Source organism: Psittacula echo, assembly GCF_963264785.1.
Source record: "Psittacula echo genome assembly, chromosome: 30".
NCBI lineage: Eukaryota > Metazoa > Chordata > Aves > Psittaciformes > Psittacidae > Psittacula > Psittacula echo.
This window is the reverse complement of record NC_137765.1, coordinates 656,548-679,154: the sequence shown is the minus strand read 5'-3', so window position 1 is coordinate 679,154 and position 22,607 is coordinate 656,548. Positions and strand designations below refer to the sequence as shown.

At 59.6% G+C, this 22,607-nt stretch overlaps 1 protein-coding gene across 1 annotated transcript in view; it reads right to left on the bottom strand.

Annotated features, from left to right (window-relative positions):
- The window catches only part of CAMSAP3 (calmodulin regulated spectrin associated protein family member 3), a gene marked incomplete at both ends in the record, with an annotated part of 29,278 nt that extends 9,543 nt beyond the window's left edge, over nt 1–19,735 (bottom strand). Inside the window, 14 exon segments of the mRNA XM_080636192.1 lie at nt 646–2,065; nt 2,500–2,575; nt 2,917–2,990; nt 3,642–3,753; nt 3,878–3,971; nt 5,406–5,545; nt 9,176–9,290; nt 9,292–9,315; nt 9,733–9,780; nt 11,021–11,053; nt 11,636–11,734; nt 12,202–12,336; nt 13,771–14,003; nt 19,588–19,735. Of these exon segments, the coding sequence (XP_080492318.1) occupies nt 646–2,065; nt 2,500–2,575; nt 2,917–2,990; nt 3,642–3,753; nt 3,878–3,971; nt 5,406–5,545; nt 9,176–9,290; nt 9,292–9,315; nt 9,733–9,780; nt 11,021–11,053; nt 11,636–11,734; nt 12,202–12,336; nt 13,771–14,003; nt 19,588–19,735 (2,751 nt within the window).
- Nucleotides 19,736–22,607: the final 2,872 nt, after the last annotated feature.

Sequence of the window (22,607 nt, the reverse complement as noted above, 5' to 3'; positions counted from 1 at the left end):
ATCATCATCCATCCATCCATCCATCATCCATCATCATCCATCCATCATCCATCCATCCATCATCCATCCATCATCCATCCATCCATCATCCATCCATCCATCCATCCATCCATCCATCATCATCCATCCATCCATCCATCCATCCATCATCCATCCATCATCCATCATCATCCATCATCATCCATCCATCCATCCATCATCCATCCATCCATCCATCCATCCATCATCATCCATCCATCCATCCATCATCCATCCATCATCCATCCATCATCCATCCATCCATCCATCATCCATCCATCCATCCATCATCCATCCATCCATCATCCATCATCCACCACCCCAATCCCCATGCCCCCCCACCCCTCCTACCTTGAAGAACCCCCTGGGGCTGCCCCTCTCCTCATCGGCTCCCCCTTCGGTGGGCGACCCCTCCAACGAGTCCCCTTCTCCATCCTCCAGCTCCTCCTCCTCTTCCTCCTCCTCTTCCTCCTCCTCCTGCGCCCCCCTGCCCATGGTCCCCTCCCCGGGCGAGGACACGTCACTGGTGCCATCCCCGGACACCCGCGTGGCCCCCCCGGCTTGCAGCGCTTCGGGGGCTCCCTTTGGGCCTCCTTCCTCTTCCTCCTCCTCTTCCTCCTCCTCCTCCTCCTCCTCCTCCTCCTCCTCGGAGAAGTGAATGGACGAGCGCGTCTGCACCGTGGCGCCGCTGAACTTGCGCCGATGGGGCAAGGAGTCCACGTCCTGCGGCGGCGTCAGCACCCGCCGCAGCTCCGCGGGGCGCGGGCCCCGGGCGCGCCCGTGGGGCCGGGGGGACCCTTTGGGTGCTGCCCCGCTTGGGGCCGGCCCCCGGCTCCCTTTGGCCACGGGGATGACCCAAGCGGTGGCCGCCGGCGGCCGCGGCGCCTCCTGGAGCAGGCGCTGGTGCTGTTGGTTGAGGCGCAGGACATCGAGCTGGAGGGTGCTGACCGCGGTGCTGAGCTGCGCCACCGCCGCCTCGTAGGCGCTGTGCGGGGCGCCCAGGGCGGCTCGCGGGGGGCTGGACGCGGGGTCCCGCTCGGCCTGCAGCTGCCGCAGCGCGTCCTGGCCCAGGCGCTGCCGGTGCCTGCTGAAGATGGCCTCGATGCGGCGCTTCTGCGCCTCGATGGCGCGGCGCTTGGCCTCCAGCCGCGCGCCCAGCTGGGACATCTCCACGCTCAGGGGCTCGCTGTGGGGCACGCTTGGTTCTATGGGGCAGGGGGGCACCGGGGAGGAGGCAGCCGAAGGGGGGGTGGAACCGGAGCGGGCGATGGTGGTGCCGTCGGTGGGGGCTACGTGGCCGTCACCTTGGCCATGGCCAACACCATGACCTCCATGACCATCACCAACACCGTGACCTCCATGACCATCACCAACACCGTGACCTCCATGACCGTCACCAACACCGTGACCTCCATGACCGTCACCAACACCGTGACCATCACCAGCACCTCCATGGCCAACACCACGACCATGACCATCACCAGCACCTCCATGACCATGACCATCACCAACACCTTGACCTCCATGACCATCACCAACACCTCCATGACCAACACCAGCACCATCCCCATGGCCAACACCATGACCATGGCCATGCCCACCACCGCTGGCCTCTTCCAGCTTCTTCTTGCGCTCGGCAAAGCTGGTCATGGTGCGGCCATTGCTTGGCACCGAGGTTGTGGGGCTGGACGCATGGCTCTGCAGGAGGTTGTGGGGCTGCCCCACATCGACAGCGGGGCGAGGGGAGTGCAGGTAGAAGGTGTCGGGGGCACCCTCGGGCAGCAGCCGCTCGGAGCTGTGGATGATCTGAAGAGCCTCCTCGATGGTGGGGAGCTCCGGGAGCCCGTTGGGCGCGCTGTGGGGCGCTGTGGGGGGGCTGTGGGGCAGGCTATGGGGCAGGCTATGGGGCAGGCTATGGGGCAGGGCCAGGCTGTCGCTGCTGGCTGAGCGGGTCAGCGCCGTCCCCACCGGGTTGCCCATGACGATGTCCACGTCGCTGTCCAGCCCGAAGGGGATGCTGAAGGACACGGCCTGGGACAGCGGGTGGCTTGGGGGGCAAAGGGGGGTCAGAGCCATAGAGCCCCATAGCTGACCCATGGCACCCCATAGAGCCCCACAGTGCCCCATAACTGACCCATAGAACCCCATAGCTGACCCACAGCACCCCCTAGAACCCCACAGCACCCCATAGCTGACCCATGGCACCCCATAGAACCTCACAGAACCTCACAGCTGACCCACAGCACCCCACAGAAGCCCATAGTTGACCCATGGCCCCCCCTTAGAACGCCACAGCACCCCATAGTTGACGCACAGAGCCCCATAGCTGACCCATGGCATCACATAGAACCCCACAGCACCCCACAGCTGACCCATAGAACCCCATAGCAGCCCATACCTGACCTACAGAACCCCAAAGCTGACCCATAGGACCCAATGGCACCCCATAGAGCCCCGCAGCACCCCATAGCTGCCCCTCACCTCAATGGTTTCTTGCTCCAGGCTTTGCTGAAGCTGCCGTCGCCGTGGGGCAGAGACGGGGAGTGGGGCAGAGGGGCTGGGGGGGGGGCACAGGGTCACCCCATGGCCCCCATCACCTCCCAGTTCACCCCCATGCACTCCATAGCCCTCCAGTGCACCCCATTGCCCCCCATTGCACCCCAATACACCCCATAGCCCTTCCATACACCCCACAGCGCCCCATAGCCCACCTACAGTCCCCCATAGCACCCCCACTACACCCCATAGCACCCCAAATACACCCCATAGCACCCCCCACTGCACCCCCATGACCCCATCATAGCACCCCATAGGCCCCCCATAGCCCCCCCATACCCCCAATGCATCCCCAGGGACCCGCCCGCCGGGTTTTGGGGTCCCCCATTGGGGGGGTCTCACCTGGGGTCCCCCGCAGGGGGGTGGGGGGGTGACCCCCAGACAGCAGCGGGTGCCGGAAGGTGAAGCCGGGGGAGCTGGGGGGGACAATGGGGTTAATGGGAGTCAATGGAGGGCAATGGGAGTCAATGGGGATCAATGGGAGTCAATGGAGGGCAATGGGAGTCAATGGGGATCAATGGGAGTCAATGGGGTGCAATGGGGAGCAATGGGGCGACAATGGGGTTAATGGGAGTCAATGGGGAGCAATGGGGGGGCAATGGGAGTCAATGGGGATCAATGGGAGTCAATGGGGAGCAATGGGGAGCAATGGGGGGACAATGGGGTTAATGGGAGTCAATGGGGAGCAATGGGAGTCAATGGGGATCAATGGGAGTCAATGGGGTGCAATGGGGAGCAATGGGGGGACAATGGTGTTAATGGGAGTCAATGGGGAGCAATGGGGGGGCAATGGGGGGACAATGGGGTTAATGGGAGTCAATGGGGAGCAATGGGGGGACAATGGGGTTAATGGGAGTCAACGGAGGGCAATGGGAGTCAATGGGGGGCAATGGGGATCAATGGGAGTCAATGGGGAGCAATGGGAGTCAAGCTGGGCCAATGGGCGGGCAATGGGGATCAATGGGCATCAGTGGGCATCAATGGGAGTCAATGGGGAGCAATGGGCATCAATGGGCATCAATGGGGATCAATGGGAGGCAAAGGGGGAGTTAGAGCCCCCCCCATACCTGCTTTTGGGGGTCGCAGCATCACCGGCAGCCGGAGCCTCTGGAGAAAAGGGGGGCATTGGAGGTGCCCCCCCAATATTGGGGTCCAGGGACCCCCCCGTGCCGCCCCCAACTGAAACCCCCCGATACACATGGGGGACCCCAATGCTCCCCATAATTGGGACCCCCCCATAACTGCAGACCCCCCCATAGTTGGGGGTCCTCCCATAGCACCCCCCATTGGGGGCCCCCCCTACCTGAGCCCCCCCCCAGGTCCCGGGGGCGCACGAACGGCGGCCGCAGAACCTCGAAACAGAGAAAGAGCTCGGCCAGGAATGCACCAATGTTGAGCTGGGGGGGGCGGAGGGTCAGGGAGAGCTGAAACCCATATCCCATACCCCATACCCCATATCCCATATCCCATACCCCATATCCCATATCCCATACCCCATATCCCATATCCCATACCCCATACCCCATACCCCATATCCCATATCCCATATCCCATATCCCATATCCCATACCCCATACCCCATACCCCATATCCCATATCCCATACCCCATATCCCATATCCCATATCCCATACCCCATACCCCATATCCCATACCCCATACCCCATACCCCATATCCCATATCCCATACCCCATATCCCATATCCCATACCCCATATCCCATATCCCATACCCCATACCCCATACCCCATACCCCATACCCCATATCCCATACCCCATACCCCATATCCCATATCCCATACCCCATACCCCATATCCCATACCCCATATCCCATATCCCATATCCCATATCCCATACCCCATACCCCATACCCCATATCCCATATCCCATACCCCATATCCCATATCCCATACCCCATATCCCATATCCCATACCCCATACCCCATACCCCATACCCCATACCCCATATCCCATACCCCATACCCCATATCCCATATCCCATACCCCATACCCCATATCCCATACCCCATATCCCATATCCCATACCCCATATCCCATACCCCATACCCCATATCCCATACCCCATATCCCATACCCCATATCCCATACCCCATATCCCATACCCCATACCCCATATCCCATATCCCATATCCCATACCCCATATCCCATACCCCATACCCCATACCCCATATCCCATACCCCATACCCCATATCCCATACCCCATACCCCATATCCCATATCCCATACCCAATATCCCATACCCCATACCCCATACCCCATATCCCATACCCCATATCCCATATCCCATATCCCATACCCCATACCCCATATCCCATACCCCATATCCCATATCCCCATACCCCATACCCCATACCCCATATCCCATACCCCATATCCCATATCCCATACCCCATATCCCATACCCCATATCCCATACCCCATATCCCATACCCCATACCCCATACCCCATATCCCATATCCCATACCCCATACCCCATATCCCATACCCCATACCCCATATCCCATACCCCATATCCCATACCCCATATCCCATACCCCATACCCCATACCCCATATCCCATATCCCATACCCCATACCCCATATCCCATACCCCATACCCCATATCCCATACCCCATATCCCATACCCCATACCCCATATCCCATACCCCATATCCCATACCCCATACCCCATATCCCATACCCCATATCCCATACCCCATATCCCATATCCCATACCCCATACCCCATATCCCATACCCCATATCCCATACCCCATACCCCATACCCCATACCCCATACCCCATACCCCATATCCCATATCCCATACCCGCAGCGCAGGGGCCATGTAGAGCAGGTCCTCCAACGCTAGGGGGCAGCGGGAGCTCAGGTGCCGGTGGCTGAAATCCCGAACCAGGCGCAGGTTGTGGAGGCGATCGGCAACGGCCATGGGCTCCTTGAGGCAGACCTCTGGGATCGGGAATGGGAATGGGATATGGGGTATGGGGTATGGGAAATGGGGTATGGGATATGGGATATGGGGTATGGGGTATGGGATATGGGATATGGGGTATGGGGTATGGGGTATGGGGTATGGGATATGGGATATGGGATATGGGGTATGGGGTATGGGGTATGGGGTATGGGATATGGGGTATGGGATATGGGATATGGGGTATGGGGTATGGGGTATGGGGTATGGGGTATGGGATATGGGATATGGGGTATGGGATATGGGGTATGGGGTATGGGGTATGGGGTATGGGATATGGGGTATGGGGTATGGGATATGGGGTATGGGGTATGGGGTATGGGATATGGGGTATGGGGTATGGGGTATGGGATATGGGGTATGGGGTATGGGATATGGGGTATGGGGTATGGGATATGGGATATGGGGTATGGGATATGGAGTATGGGGTATGGGGTATGGGGTATGGGGTATGGGATATGGGGTATGGGATATGGGGTATGGGGTATGGGGTATGGGATATGGGGTATGGTATATGGGATATGGGATATGGGGTATGGGGTATGGGATATGGGGTATGGGGTATGGGGTATGGGGTATGGGATATGGGGTATGGGATATGGGATATGGGATATGGGGTATAGGGTATGGGGTATGGGGTATGGGGTATGGGATATGGGGTATGGGGTATGGGATATGGGGTATGGGATATGGGGTATGGGATATGGGGTATGGGGTATGGGGTATGGGATATGGGGTATGGGGTATGGGGTATGGGATATGGGGTATGGGGTATGGGATATGGGGTATGGGGTATGGGGTATGGGGTATGGGATATGGGGTATGGGATATGGGATATGGGATATGGGGTATAGGGTATGGGGTATGGGGTATGGGGTATGGGATATGGGGTATGGGGTATGGGATATGGGGTATGGGATATGGGGTATGGGATATGGGGTATGGGGTATGGGATATGGGGTATGGGGTATGGGGTATGGGGTATGGGATATGGGGTATGGGGTATGGGATATGGGGTATGGGGTATGGGATATGGGATATGGGGTATAGGGTATGGGATATGGGGTATGGGGTATGGGGTATGGGATATGGGGTATAGGGTATGGGATATGGGGTATGGGATATGGGGTATGGGGTATGGGATATGGGATATGGGATATGGGGTATAGGGTATGGGATATGGGGTATGGGATATGGGGTATGGGATATGGGATATGGGGTATGGGATATGGGGTATGGGATATGGGGTATGGGATATGGGATATGGGGTGGGATATGGGATATGGGATATGGGGTATGGGATATGGGGTATGGGGTATGGGGTATGGGATATTGGGTATGGGATATGGGATATGGGGTATGGGATATGGGATATGGGGTATGGGATATGGGGTATGGGATATGGGGTATGGGGTATGGGATATGGGATATGGGGTATGGGATATGGGATATGGGATATGGGGTATGGGATATGGGGTATGAGGTATGGGATATGGGATATGGGGTATGGGATATGGGATATGGGATATGGGATATGGGGTATGGGATATGGGGTATGGGGTATGGGATATGGGGTATGGGATATGGGATACTGGGGTATGGGGTATGGAATATGGGATATGGGGTATGGATATGGGGTATGGGATATGGGGTATGGGATATGGGGGTATGGGTATGGGATATGGGATATGGGGTATGGGATATGGGGTATGGGATATGGGGTATGGGGTATGGGTATGGGATATGGGATATGGGGTATGGATATGGGATATGGGGTATGGGGTATGGGATATGGGATATGGGATATGGGGTATGGGGTATGGGATATGGGATATGGGATATGGGGTATGGGATATGGGATATAGGATATGGGATATGGGATATGGGATATGGGGTATGGGAATATGGGGTATGGGGTATGGGATATGGGATATGGGATATGGGGTATGGGATATGGGGTATGGGGTATGGGATATGGGATATGGGATATGGGGTATGGGGTATGGGATATGGGGTATGGGATATGGGGTATGGGGTATGGATATAGGATATGGGATATGGGATATGGGATATGGGGTATGGGATATGGGGTATGGGGTATGGGATATGGGGTATGGGGTAAGGGATATAGGATATGGGATATGGGATATGGGATATGGGGTATGGGGTATGGGATATGGGGTATGGGATATGGGGTATGGGGTATGGGATATAGGATATGGGATATGGGATATGGGATATGGGGTATGGGATATGGGGTATGGGTATGGGATATGGGATATGGGATATGGGGTATGGGATATGGGGTATGGGATATGGGATATGGGATATGGGGTATGGGATATGGGATATGGGATATTGGGTATGGGGTATGGGATATGGGGTATGGGGTATGGGTTATGGGTACGGGGTATGGGGTATGGGATATGGGATATGGGATATGGGGTATGGGATATGGGGTATGGGATATGGGATATGGGATATGGGGTATGGGGTATGGGATATAGGATATGGGATATGGGATATGGGATATGGGGTATGGGATATGGGGTATGGGGTATGGGATATGGGATATGGGGTATGGGGTATGGGGTATGGGGTATGGGATATGGGATATGGGGTATGGGATATGGGGTATGGGGTATAGGGTATGGGATATGGGGTATGGGATATGGGGTATGGGATATGGGGTATGGGGTATGGGATATGGGGTATGGGATATGGGATATGGGGTATGGGGTATGGGATATGGGATATGGGGTATGGGATATGGGGTATGGGGTATGGGGTATGGGATATGGGATATGGATCACAGGGGGACAGGCAGGCACAGTCACCCCACATCTCCACTGTGCCCCATAGCCAGGAACCTCCATGGGAGAGACCCCCCATAGCCCCCACACCTCCAATACCCCCATAACCCCAATACCCCCTATATCCCCATAGTACCCCATAACCCCAGTACCCCCTATATCCCCATAGCACCCCCATAACCCCAGTACCCCCTATATCCCCATAGTACCCCATAACCCCAATACCCCCTATATCCCCATAGCACTCCATAACCCCAATACCCCCTATATCCCCATAGCGCCCCATAACCCCAATACCCCCTATATCCCCATAGCACCCCATAACCCCAATACCCCCTATATCCCCATAGCGCCCCAGAACCCCAGTACCCCCTATATCCCCATAGCACCCCATAACCCAGTACCCCCTATATCCCCATAGCGCCCCATAACCCCAGTACCCGCTATATCCCCATAGCACCCCATAACCCCAGTACCCCCTATATCCCCATAGCACCCCATAACCCCAATACCCCCTATATCCCATAGCGCCCCATAACCCCAGTACCCCCTATATCCCCATAGCGCCCCATAACCCCAGTACCCGCTATATCCCCATAGCACCCCATAACCCCAGTACCCCCTATATCCCCATAGCACCCCATAACCCCAGTACCCCCTATATCCCCATAGCACCCCATAACCCCCAGTACCCCCTATATCCCCATAGCACCCCATAACCCCAATACCCCCTATATCCCCATAGCGCCCCATAACCCCAGTACCCCCTATATCCCCACAGCCCCCCCGGCTCACCCTCGAGGCGCAGGGCCTGCGGGCAGTAGTAGTGGATGGCGGCCGCCAGCGCCCCCCCGCTGGCCAGATCCTGCAGCGCCAGCACCGGGGGGAAGCAGGGGCTGCGCCGGGGGGGGGGCCCGGTCCCGCCGGTACCGGATCTATGGGGGGGGGGGGGGCAACGGTCACGTGGGGGCACCCCAAATGTAATCGGGGGGGGGGGGGACAAGGCACCCATGGGTGCCCCTCCCAATAGAACGCATGGGTGCCCTTGTAACTCCCTTATGGGTGCTGGTGCACCCCAACGATATAGGGGGGGGGCACCCACCCATCAATGGGGTGTTCAATGGGGGGGTGGTACCATAAAGGGGGGGGGGGGCACCCATGGGTGCCCATATCCCCCCACCCCTCCATCACCTCCCATCCAATAGGGGGCGCCCCAGTGCCCGGAGCAGGGTGTTATATAGGGAGGATGGGGGGGGGGGGGGGGCACCAATGGGGGTTGGTTCGGGGAGGGGGGGGGCACCCATGGGTGCCCCCCACCCATGGGTGCTGATGGGGGGGGGGGGATACGTTACCACTGGAGGTTTATTCCCTGATTCCTTCAAACAAAAGGCGATGGCGTGCTGGGGGGGGGGACAGGAGAGAGCGTCAGGGGGGGGCCCCAAACCAACCCCCCCCAAAAGGAACAATGGGGGAGCCCCCCCCCCCCCCCCATTTAGAATTGGTGGGGTCCAATTGATCCCCCCGCATCCCCTCAGTTTATATAGGGGGGCTTTTAGTGACACCCCCCCCCCCAATTGATATCAATGGGGGGGTCATTTAGTGCCCCCCCCCCATTAATAGGGTGTCATTTGGTGCCCCCCCATTAATGGGGGTCATTTAGTGCCCCCCCTATATATTAATGGGGTCATTTGGTGCCCCCCATATATTAATGGGGGTTATTTAGTGGCCCCCCCATATAATTATGGGGGTGTCAGTGCCCCCCCATATATTAATGGGGGTCATTTGGTGCGCCCCATATATATTAATGGGGGGGGGGGTCATTTAGTGTCCCCCCCCGTTGATTTCTTGGGTCCCCAATTTAATTGGGGGGGTTCATTTGGTGCCCCCCCTGTATTTTAGGCGGGTCTCTTAAGCCCCCTTTTATTATGGGGGGGTCATTTGGTGCCCCCCATTATTTGGGGGGGGGAACACCCTGCTCCAGGCTTTGATTTAGGGGTCTGGGGGGGCTCCCCTTGGTCCCCCCCATATTAAGCCCCTATAGACACAACCCACACATGCCCCCCCCTTTTTGTGCCCCCCCACTTCATGCCCCCCCCATGCAGTTCCGTGCCCCCCCCCCTTGATGCAGTTGAGATGGGATAAAGGGGGGGGGGGAGCAGAGGATGCTGGGGGGAGACCCCCATATTTTGGGGGGGGGCACCCATTCTGGGGGGGGGAGATGCTCTTTAGACCCCCCCCATCAAATTGGGGGGGGTCTGTAAGTGATACCCCCCCCACATCCCAACTTGGGGGGGTCCACAAGCAGCACCCCCATATATTCAAGGGGGGGCTCAGCAAGCAGCACCCCCATAGCCAAAATGGGGGGGGGTTTCTTCAACCCCCCCCAATATAAAGCACCCCCAACCCCCCCCCCCTATATTATGGGGGGGGCCCCAAGCGTCAGCCCCCCCCCATTTATAAGGGGGGGGAGCAGCATCCTCCAGCATCCTTCATGCAGCAAAGCAAAGGGGTAAAGGGGGGCACCCCCAAACCAGCGAAGTGGGGGGGGGGCAGGAGCCCCCCCCCTTGGGTTTAGGGGGGGGTTAAGGGGGGGGGGCAGTTTTGGGGTGCGGGGGGGGTCAATGTAAAGCTCCCACTTACAGGAACCAGCTTCCAGTACCAGCGGGTGGGACACTGGAGCGGGAGACACAAAGAGCAGGATCAGAGCCAGGGGGGGTCCCCAACACCAAGGGGGGGTCCCCAACACCAAGGGGGGGGCCCAAAGCAAAGGGGGGGTCCCCAACACCAAGGGGGGGACCCAAAGCAAAGGGGAGGACTCAATGCTAAGGGGGGGACCCCAAAAGCAAAGAGGGGCCCCCAAGACAATGGGGGTGTCCCAAGACCAAGGGGGGGTCCCCAACACCATGGGGGGGCCCAAAGCAAAGGGGGGGTCCCCAACACCAAGGGGGGGTCCCCAAGACAATGGGAGAGGTCCCAGTAACATTGGGGGGGGTCCCCAAAAGCAAAGGGGGGGTCCCAAGACAAAGGAGGGGGTCCCCAAGTCAGTGGGGGGTCCCCTAAAAGCAAATCCCATGGGGGGGTCCCCAACACCGTTGGGGGGGGACCCCGAAAGCAAAGGGGGGGTCCCCATCACCAAGAGCAAAGCAGAAAGAAGCAGGGGGGGGGCTCAGCATCAGCACCTTGGGGGGGGCCCCTTTAAACCCCATTAATTGCATGTAACCAATTAATACCCCCCCCCCCGTCAATGGCACCAACCTTATGGGTGCAGGCGGGGGGGGCCGCGGGGGGGTCCGAGGGGGGGCCCGGGGGGGGGGGCGCCTCCTTCTCGGTGCTCTCTTGTAGCTTGCGGTTCACCTGTACGGGATGGGGGGGCAATGGAGGGGAGCCCTCCCCATGTATGGGGTGCCCCCCACAGACACCCCCAGAGACACCCCCATAGCCCCCCCATAGCCCCCCATAGCCCCCCCATAGCCCCCCATACCCCCCCATACCCCCCCATGCCCCCCCATACCCCCCCATACCCCCCCATGCCCCCCCATACCCCCCCATACCCCCCCATACCCCCCATACCCCCCCATGCCCCCCCATACCCCCCCATGCCCCCCCATACCCCCCCATACCCCCCCATACCCCCCCATGCCCCCCCCATAGCCCCCCCCATACCCCCCCATACCCCCCCATACCCCCCATACCCCCCCATACCCCCCCATGCCCCCCCATGCCCCCCCATGCCCCCCCCATACCCCCCCATACCCCCCCATACCCCCCATACCCCCCCATACCCCCCCATGCCCCCCCATGCCCCCCATGCCCCCCCGCACCGTGTCCAACCAGCACAGGATCTTCTGCTCCCAGCCCTCGGGCCCGGGGGGCGCTCCCGGGGGGCAGCCCAGGCCCCGCGTGGCCTCGGCCACGAAGGCGCCCATGAGGGAGTCAATGAGGGTGAGGTGGGCGTCCTGGGAAGGGGCACCCGGAGCTCCCATGGATCCCATGGATCCCATTGATCCCATTGCCCCCCATTGATCCCATTGCCCCCCATTGATCCCATTGCCCCCCATTGATCCCATTGATCCCATAGCCCCCATAGCCCCCATTGCCCCCCATTGATCCCATTGATCCCATTGCCCCCATAGCCCCCATTGCCCCCCATTGATCCCATTGATCCCATTGCCCCCATTGATCCCATTGCCCCCCATTGATCCCATTGATCCCATTGATCCCATTGCCCCCATTGATCCCATTGCCCCCCATTGATCCCATTGATCCCATTGCCCCCATTGATCCCATTGCCCCCCATTGATCCCATTGCCCCCCATTGATCCCATTGATCCCATAGCCCCCATAGCCCCCATTGCCCCCCATTGATCCCATTGATCCCATTGCCCCCATTGCCCCCCATAGCCCCCATTGCCCCCCATTGCCCCCATTGCCCCCCATTGATCCCATTGATCCCATTGCCCCATAGCCCCCATTGCCCCCCATTGATTCCATTGATCCCATTGCCCCCCATTGATCCCATTGATCCCATTGATCCCATTGCCCCCCATTGATCCCATTGATCCCATTGATCCCATTGCCCCATAGCCCCCATTGCCCCCCATTGATCCCATTGATCCCATTGCCCCCCATTGATCCCATTGATCCCATAGCCCCCATAGCCCCCATTGCCCCCCATTAATCCCATTGATCCCATAGCCCCCATAGCCCCCATTGCCCCCCATTGCCCCCATTGCCCCGTTGCCCTCATTCCCCCCCATTACACCCAATGCCCTCATTACCCCCATTCCCCCATTGCCCCATTCCCCCCCATTCCCCCCATTGTCCCCGTTCCCCCCATTGTCCCCATTGCCCCCATTGTCCCCGTTCCCCCCATTGCCCCCATTCCCCCCATTGCCCGCATTACCCCCATTGCCCCCATTGCCCCCATTACCCCCATTACCCCCATTAACCCCCATTCCCCCCATTGCCCCCATTGCCCCCATTCCCCCCATTCCCCCCATTAACCCCCATTCCCCCCATTGCCCCCATTGCCCCCATTCCCCCCATTCCCCCCATTAACCCCCATTCCCCCCATTGCCCCCATTGCCCCATTCCCCCCATTACCCCCATTCCCCCCATTGTCCCCATTGCCCCCATTGTCCCCGTTCCCCCCATTGCCCCCATTCCCCCCATTGCCCGCATTACCCCCATTGCCCCCATTGCCCCCATTACCCCCCATTACCCCCATTAACCCCCATTCCCCCCATTGCCCCCATTGCCCCCATTCCCCCCATTAACCCCCATTCCCCCCATTGCCCCCATTCCCCCCATTGCCCCATTCCCCCCATTCCCCCATTCCCCCCATTGCCCCCATTGTCCCCGTTCCCCCCATTCCCCCCCGCTGCACTCACGATGTCGAGGGGCGGCCTGAGGTCCGCCGCCTGCAGGGGGCGCTCTCGCAGGGTGGGGCCGTCCCCTCGCTGCCGCAGCAGCTCCAGCAGCGCCGCCGTGTCCGGGGGCGGCCGCGCCCGCAGCGCCCAGGCCCAGGCCCGGCAGTAGAGCCCCGGGGCCGAGAGCGCCCGCGCCACGGCCGGCACCAGGCGGCCCCGCTGCAGCGGCTCCCGCAGCGCCTCCGGAACGTTCCCTGCGGGACAGCACAGGGGGAACGGCGCTGCCGCGGGGGTACCATAGAGATCCCATAGAGACACCATGGGGGTACCATAGAGACACCATAGAGATACCATGGGGGTAACATGGGGGTACCATAGAGATACCATAGAGACACCATGGGGGTACCATAGAGACACCATGGGGGTACCATAGAGACACCATAGAGATACCATGGGGGTAACATGGGGGTACCATAGAGATACCATAGAGACACCATGGGGGTACCATAGAGACACCATGGGGGTACCATAGAGACACCATAGAGATACCATGGGGGTAACATGGGGGTACCATAGAGATACCATAGAGACACCATGGGGGTACCATGGGGGTACCATAGAGATACCATAGAGACACCATGGGGGTAACATGGGGGTACCATAGAGATACCATGGGGGTAACATGGGGGTACCATAGAGATACCATAGAGACACCATGGGGGTACCATAGAGATACCATAGAGACACCATGGGGGTAACATGGGGGTACCATAGAGATACCATAGAGACACCATGGGGGTACCATAGAGACACCATGGGGGTAACATGGGGGTACCATAGAGATACCATAGAGACACCATGGGGGTACCATAGAGACACCATGGGGGTAACATGGGGGTACCATAGAGATACCATAGAGACACCATGGGGGTAACATGGGGGTACCATAGAGATACCATAGAGACACCATGGGGGTAACATGGGGGTACCATAGAGATACCATAGAGACACCATGGGGGTAACATGGGGGTACCATAGAGATACCATAGAGGCACCATGGGGGTAACATGGGGGTACCATAGAGACACCATAGAGATACCATGGGGGTACCATAGAGATACCATAGAGACACCATGGGGGTAACATGGGGGTACCATAGAGATACCATAGAGATACCATGGGGGTACCATAGAGATACCATAGAGATACCATGGGGGTACCATAGAGGTACCATAGAGACACCATGGGGGTAACATGGGGGTACCATAGAGATACCATAGAGATACCATGGGGGTACCATAGAGGTACCATAGAGACACCATGGGGGTAACATGGGGGTACCATAGAGATACCATAGAGACACCATGGGGGTAACATGGGGGTACCATAGAGATACCATAGAGACACCATGGGGGTAACATGGGGGTACCATAGAGACACCATAGAGATACCATGGGGGTACCATAGAGATACCATAGAGACACCATGGGGGTAACATGGGGGTACCATAGAGATACCATAGAGACACCATGGGGGTAACATGGGGGTACCATAGAGATACCATAGAGATACCATGGGGGTACCATAGAGATACCATAGAGACACCATGGGGGTAACATGGGGGTACCATAGAGATACCATAGAGGCACCATAGAGACACCAGAGAGACACGAGAGAGACACCATAGAGGTACCATAGAGACACCATAGGGGTGCCATAGAGATACCATAGAGACACCATGGGGGTAACATGGGGGTACCATAGAGATACCATAGAGGCACCATAGAGACACCAGAGAGATCCCATAGAGACACCATGGGGGTACCATAGAGACACCATAGGGGTGCCATAGAGATACCATAGAGACACCATGGGGGTAACATGGGGGTACCATAGAGATACCATAGAGGCACCATAGAGACACCAGAGAGATCCCATAGAGACACCATGGGGGTACCATAGAGATACCATGGGGTACCATGGGGATACTATAGCAATACATGGGGATACCAGAGGGATGCCATGGGGATACCATTGGGGTATATGGGGACACCATAGAGATACCATGGGGATACCATAGAGATACCATGGGGATACCATGGGGGTACCATGGGGATACGTGGGAATACCACAAGGACACCAAGGGGATACCATAGGGATACCAAGGGAACACCATGGAACAGCTCCCACAGCGCCTCAGGCACGTTCCCTATGGGATACGGGGGCACCCTAGGGACACCGTGGGGACACCATAGAGACATCACAGGGACACCATGGGGACACCATAGAGACATCACAGGAACACCATGGGGACACCATAGAGACATCACAGGAACACCATGGGGACACCATAGAGACATCACAGGGACACCATGGGGACACCATAGAGACATCACAGGGACACCATGGGGACACCCTAGAGACATCACAGGAACACCATGGGGACACCATAGAGACATCACAGGGACACCATGGGGACACCATAGAGACATCACAGGGACACCATGGGGACACCATAGAGACATCACAGGGACACCATGGGGACACCATAGAGACATCACAGGGACACCATGGGGACACCATAGAGACATCACAGGGACACCATGGGGACACCGTAGAGACATCACAGGGACACCATGGGGACACCGTAGAGACATCACAGGGACACCATGGGGACACCATAGAGACATCACAGGGACACCATGGGGACACCCTAGAGACATCACAGGAACACCATGGGGACACCATAGAGACATCACAGGGACACCATGGGGACACCATAGAGACATCACAGGGACACCATGGGGACACCATAGAGACATCACAGGGACACCATGGGGACACCATAGAGACATCACAGGGACACCATGGGGACACCGTAGAGACATCACAGGGACACCATGGGGACACCGTAGAGACATCACAGGGACACCATGGGGACACCGTAGAGACATCACAGGGACACCATGGGGACACCGTAGAGACATCACAGGGACACCATGGGGACACCGTAGAGACATCACAGGGACACCATGGGGACACCATAGAGACATCACAGGGACACCATGGGGACACCCTAGAGACATCACAGGGACACCATGGGGACACCATAGAGACATCACAGGGACACCATGGGGACACCATGGAACCCGCTGCAGTGCCTCGGGAACATTCCCTACAGGATACCATGGGGACGGCACAGATCTCTCTTTGGCTTGGACCTATCCATGGGCCCACCATGGAGCACTGAGGGCATGGGATCTATCCATGCATCCACCACAGAGTGACCATGGACCCACAATGGACACTACAGACCCCCCATAGACCCCCCATAGACAATACCGTGGCTTGGACCCATCTATGGACCCACCATGGATTGCTCATTGCCTTGGATCCATCAATGGATCCATCCACAACCCCTCCATGGAGCCATCCATGGAGCCACCATAGACCCACCATGGCCACCAAGGCCAAGGCCCCAAAGCCGCCCAGGATCCATCACAGGCCTAGAATGGACCCATGGCCATGGCCTACAACCCCTATGGGGACCCACGATGGCCACAGACCCATCGCAGACCTATAGCCAAGACCATGGCCATGGGGACCCCACCATGGACCAGTGACCATGGAGGCAGCCATGGCCATGGAGACCCCAATGGCCAAGACCACGTGAATGGAGACCCCACCATGAACCAGTGACCATGGATCCAACCGGGGACCCACGGCCACAGAGACCCCCAATGGCCATGGAGACCCCCATGGCACCCACAGCACCCATGGCACCCATCCTGCACCCACACCCAACCAATGGCACCCACCCATCGCACACCCTGAACCTACAGCACCCACTCAGCACCCACACCCAACCCATGGCACCCGTCCTGCACGCACCCAACCCAGCACCTATCTGCACTCACAGCACCCATCCTACACACACAGCACCCACCCTGCACACACAGCACCCACCCTGCACCCACAGCACCCTATGATGCTATCCCCAGCACCCATCCTGTGCCCCACAAAGGGGGGGTTGTCAGCCTTCAGCACCCAGCTGCATCCACCCTGCACCCATCAGCACCCAATCTGCACCACAGGATGGGGGGGAAATCAGCCCCTGGCACCCACCTGCATCCCAGCACCCAATGAGGAGGGGGAATAAGCCACCAGCACCCATCCTGCACCCCCAGCACCCAACTAATGGCACCCCCAGCACCCACCCTGCACCCCACAAGTGGGTGTCACCCCCAACCCCCCCCATGACCCCGTGGGTGCTGCTGCAACGCGCCCGTCCCCCCCCCCCCCCCCCCCCGGCCAAAGGGCGCTGCAGGAGGGGGGAGGGGGAGGACTTTGACCGGGGGGGGCGGAGCTAAAGCGGGGGGGGGGGATGGGGACATTGGGGGGGGGTGGGGGGGTTCCCCCCCCCCCAACACCGCAAGAGGCGGCGCCGCGGGGGGGGGATCCCGCCCGGTGACGTCACGCGGCGGTGTCACTCCCATGACGTCACCCCCACCCCCCCAGACTGCAACAAAAGCACAGAGGGGGGAGGGGGGGAACCCCCAATTGGGTCCCCCCCCCCGTTACCGGGTACCCCATAACCGGTACCACCCCCTCTCATAGACCGGACACCCTCCCATAGACCGGATACCTCATAACCGGTAACAGCCCCCCCATAGATCGGACACCCCATAACCGGTACCGGACACCCCCTAACCGGTAGCGACCACCTGCATCCCCGCACCCCGGTTTACCGGAGCGCCTCGGGCCCCCATCACCCTCCACTGCCAGGTGCAAGGTGCGTTCCGCCGGTACCAGCATCCCCGGTACCAGCATCCCCCCGGTACCAGCATCCCCGGTACCAGCATCCCCGGTACCAGCATCCCCCGGTACCAGCATCCCCGGTACCTGCATCCCCGGTAAAGCATCCCCCCAGTACCAGCATCCCCCCGGTACCAGCATCCCCCGGTACCAGCATCCCCGGTACCTGCATCCCCGGTACCAGCATCCCCCCGGTACCAGCATCCCCCGGTACCAGCATCCCCCCGGTACCAGCATCCCCCCGGTACCAGCATCCCCGGTACCAGCATCCCCCGGTACCAGCATCCCCCCGGTACCAGCATCCCCCCGGTACCAGCATCCCCCGTACCTGCATCCCCGGTACCAGCATCCCCGGTACCAGCATCCCCCCGGTACCAGCATCCCCCGGTACCAGCATCCCCCCGGTACCAGCATCCCCCCGGTACCAGCATCCCCGGTACCTGCATCCCCGGTACCAGCATCCCCCGGTACCAGCATCCCCCCGGTACCAGCATCCCCGGTACCAGCATCCCCGGTACCAGCATCCCCCCGGTACCAGCATCCCCCCGGTACCAGCATCCCCGGTACCTGCATCCCCGGTACCAGCATCCCCCCGGTACCAGCATCCCCCCGGTACCAGCATCCCCCGGTACCAGCATCCCCCCGGTACCAGCATCCCCGGTACCAGCATCCCCCCGGTACCAGCATCCCCCCGGTACCAGCATCCCCGGTACCTGCATCCCCGGTACCAGCATCCCCCCCGGTACCAGCATCCCCCCGGTACCAGCATCCCCCCGGTACCAGCATCCCCGGTACCTGCATCCCCGGTACCAGCATCCCCCCCGGTACCAGCATCCCCCCGGTACCAGCATCCCCCCGGTACCAGCATCCCCCCGGTACCAGCATCCCCGGTACCAGCATCCCCCCCGGTACCAGCATCCCCCCCGGTACCAGCATCCCCCCGGTACCAGCATCCCTCAGTACCAGCATCCCCCTTGGTACCAGCACCCCCCGGCCCCCTCCGGTGCCCGGTCCCGGCCCTACCCGCGCCTCCGTAGCTGGCGGCGATGGCCCAGGCGATGCTGGCTGCGGTGCGGGCCCGGGCCCCGTCGTACCGGTCGAGCGGGCGGATCTCGGGCCCCAGCAGCTCCCGGCTCATGGCGGCGGCCGCGGCCGGAGGAGCCGCCACCATCGCGGAGCCCGGCCCGGTCCGGTTGGGCTGCGCTCGGGGGGCGTTCGGAGGTGTTCGGGTCCCCTTCGGGTGGAGCGCGGCGGGATCGGGTGGGCTCGGAGGGCTTCGGGTGGGCTCGGGGGGGTTCGGCAGCGCTCGGGGGGGTTCGGAGGCGGGCGCGGCCCCGCGCGGGAGCGAGTCGCGAGCGCCAGGTGCGGGGAGGGGAGCGGGGAAGGGGCGGGGCCTGGGCACGTGACCGCAGGTGAGCTCCGCCCCCTGCTGCGCCCGGTGGGGCGGGGCTGGGGGGAACGGGGGACACTGGGAGCAATGGGAGCAATGGGGGTAAAGGGGGCAATGGGGGTAATGGGGGCAATGGGGGCCAATGGGGGGCAACGGGGGGCAACGAGGGGTAATGGGGGGCAATGAGGGTAATGGGGACAATGGGGGGTAATGGGGGCAATTGGGGCAATGGGAACACTGGGGTCAGCTAAGGGGTCTGGGGGGTAACTGTGGGTACTGGGAGCACTGGGAAGGCAGGGATCTGGGGATAATGGGGAGCAGTCCCCCTATGGAGGCACTGGGGTTCCTGGGAGCACTGGGGGGAACTGGGAAGCGCTGGGAAGCGCTGGGTGTCCGCGTCCATGTCCCCTGTGCCCCCCCCGTGTCCGTGTCCCCCCGCAGCCCCTCCCCGTGTCCTATTTTCCACCAGTGGCCATGGCAACGGGACAAGGGACGGGGGGGGCACGGGGGACGTGGAGGGGACAGGAGGGACGTGGGATACGGGGTAAGGGGTATGGGGTATGGGATATGGGGTATGGGGTATGGGGATATGGGATATGGGATATGGGATATGGGGTATGGGGATATGGGGTATGGGGTATGGGATATGGGGTATGGGGTATGGGATATGGGATATGGGGTATGGGGTATGGGGTATGGGGTATGGGGTATGGGATATGGGATATGGGGTATGGGGTATGGGATATGGGATATGGGGTATGGGATATGGGGTATGGGGTATGGGATATGGGGTATGGGATATGGGGTATGGGGTATGGGGTATGGGATATGGGATATGGGGTATGGGGTATGGGATATGGGATATGGGGTATGGGATATGGGGTATGGGGTATGGGGTATGGGGTATGGGGTATGGGATATGGGGTATGGGGATATGGGGTATGGGATATGGGGTATGGGGTATGGGATATGGGATATGGGGTATGGGATATGGGATATGGGGTATGGGGTATGGGGTATGGGGTATGGGGTATGGGATATGGGGTATGGGGTATGGGGATATGGGGTATGGGGTATGGGGTATGGGATATGGGGTATGGGGTATGGGGATATGGGGTATGGGGTATGGGGTATGGGATATGGGGTATGGGGTATGGGATATGGGATATGGGGTATGGGATATGGGATATGGGGTATGGGGATATGGGGTATGGGGTATGGGATATGGGGTATGGGGTATGGGATATGGGATATGGGATATGGGATATGGGGTATGGGATATGGGATATGGGATATGGGGTATGGGATATGGGATATGGGATATGGGATATGGGGTATGGGGTATGGGATATGGGGTATGGGGTATGGGATATGGGATATGGGGATATGGGGTATGGGGTATGGGATATGGGGTATGGGGTATGGGATATGGGATATGGGGTATGGGATATGGGATATGGGATATGGGGTATGGGGTATGGGGTATGGGATATGGGATATGGGGTATGGGGTATGGGGTATGGGATATGGGATATGGGGTATGGGGTATGGGATATGGGGTATGGGATATGGGGTATGGGATATGGGGTATGGGATATGGGATATGGGGTATGGGGTATGGGGTATGGGATATGGGGTATGGGATATGGGGTATGGGATATGGGGTATGGGGTATGGGGGGAATGGGGTTCGGGTTTATGGGGACAACCCCGAGTGGGGGCGGGGCCGCAGGTGCTCGCGCTGGGCCCGCCCGGGCCCCTCCCCCAGCCCAGTTCATCCGGTTCAACCGGTTCAGCTGAGCTCTGGAGGGGGGAGGGGCCGCGTTTTGGGGGGGGGGAGGGGCCCTGCCCGTCCCGTCCCCCCCCGTTAATCCCCGGCACCGGTTGGAGCCGCCGCGGGGCACGGAGAGGATTAAAGGGGGGAGGGGCCCCAACACCAGCACCCCCCCCCCCCCCCCGGGACCCATTCCCCTCCCCCCCCAGGCTGGTTCTGGCACCCAAGGGCGCTGGCAGGGACCCAGGACACGGCACCAGCACCCATGGGTGGCACCCATGGGCTAACACTGCGACACCCAGCTTTATTCAAGGCACTTGGGAGCAAGGGGCCCCATCCAGATGTTTGGGTCAACGTCCAGGTCTTGGGGTCCCCATCCAGATGTTGAGGTCCCCATCCAGGTGTTGGGGTCCCCATCCAGATGTTGGGGTCCTCATCCAGTTGTTGGGGTCCTCATCCAGTTGTTGAGGTCCCCATCCAGATGTTGGGGTCCCCATCCAGATGTTGGAGTCCCCATCCAGGTGTTGGGGTCCCCATCCAGATGTTGGGGTCCTCATCCAGTTGTTGAGGTCCCCATCCAGATGTTGGGGTCCCCATCCAGATGTTGGAGTCCCCATCCAGGTGTTGGGGTCCCCATCCAGATGTTGGGGTCCCCATCCAGATGTTGGGGTCCCCATCCAGATGTTGGGGTCCCCGTCCAGATGTTGAGGTCCTCATCCAGATGTTGGGGTCCCCATCCAGATGTTGGGGTCCTCATCCAGATGTTTGGGTCCCCATCCAGATGTTGAGGTCCTCATCCAGATGTTGGGGTCCCCATCCAGATGTTGGGGTCCTCATCCAGATGTTGGGGTCCCCATCCAGATATTGGGGTCCTCATCCA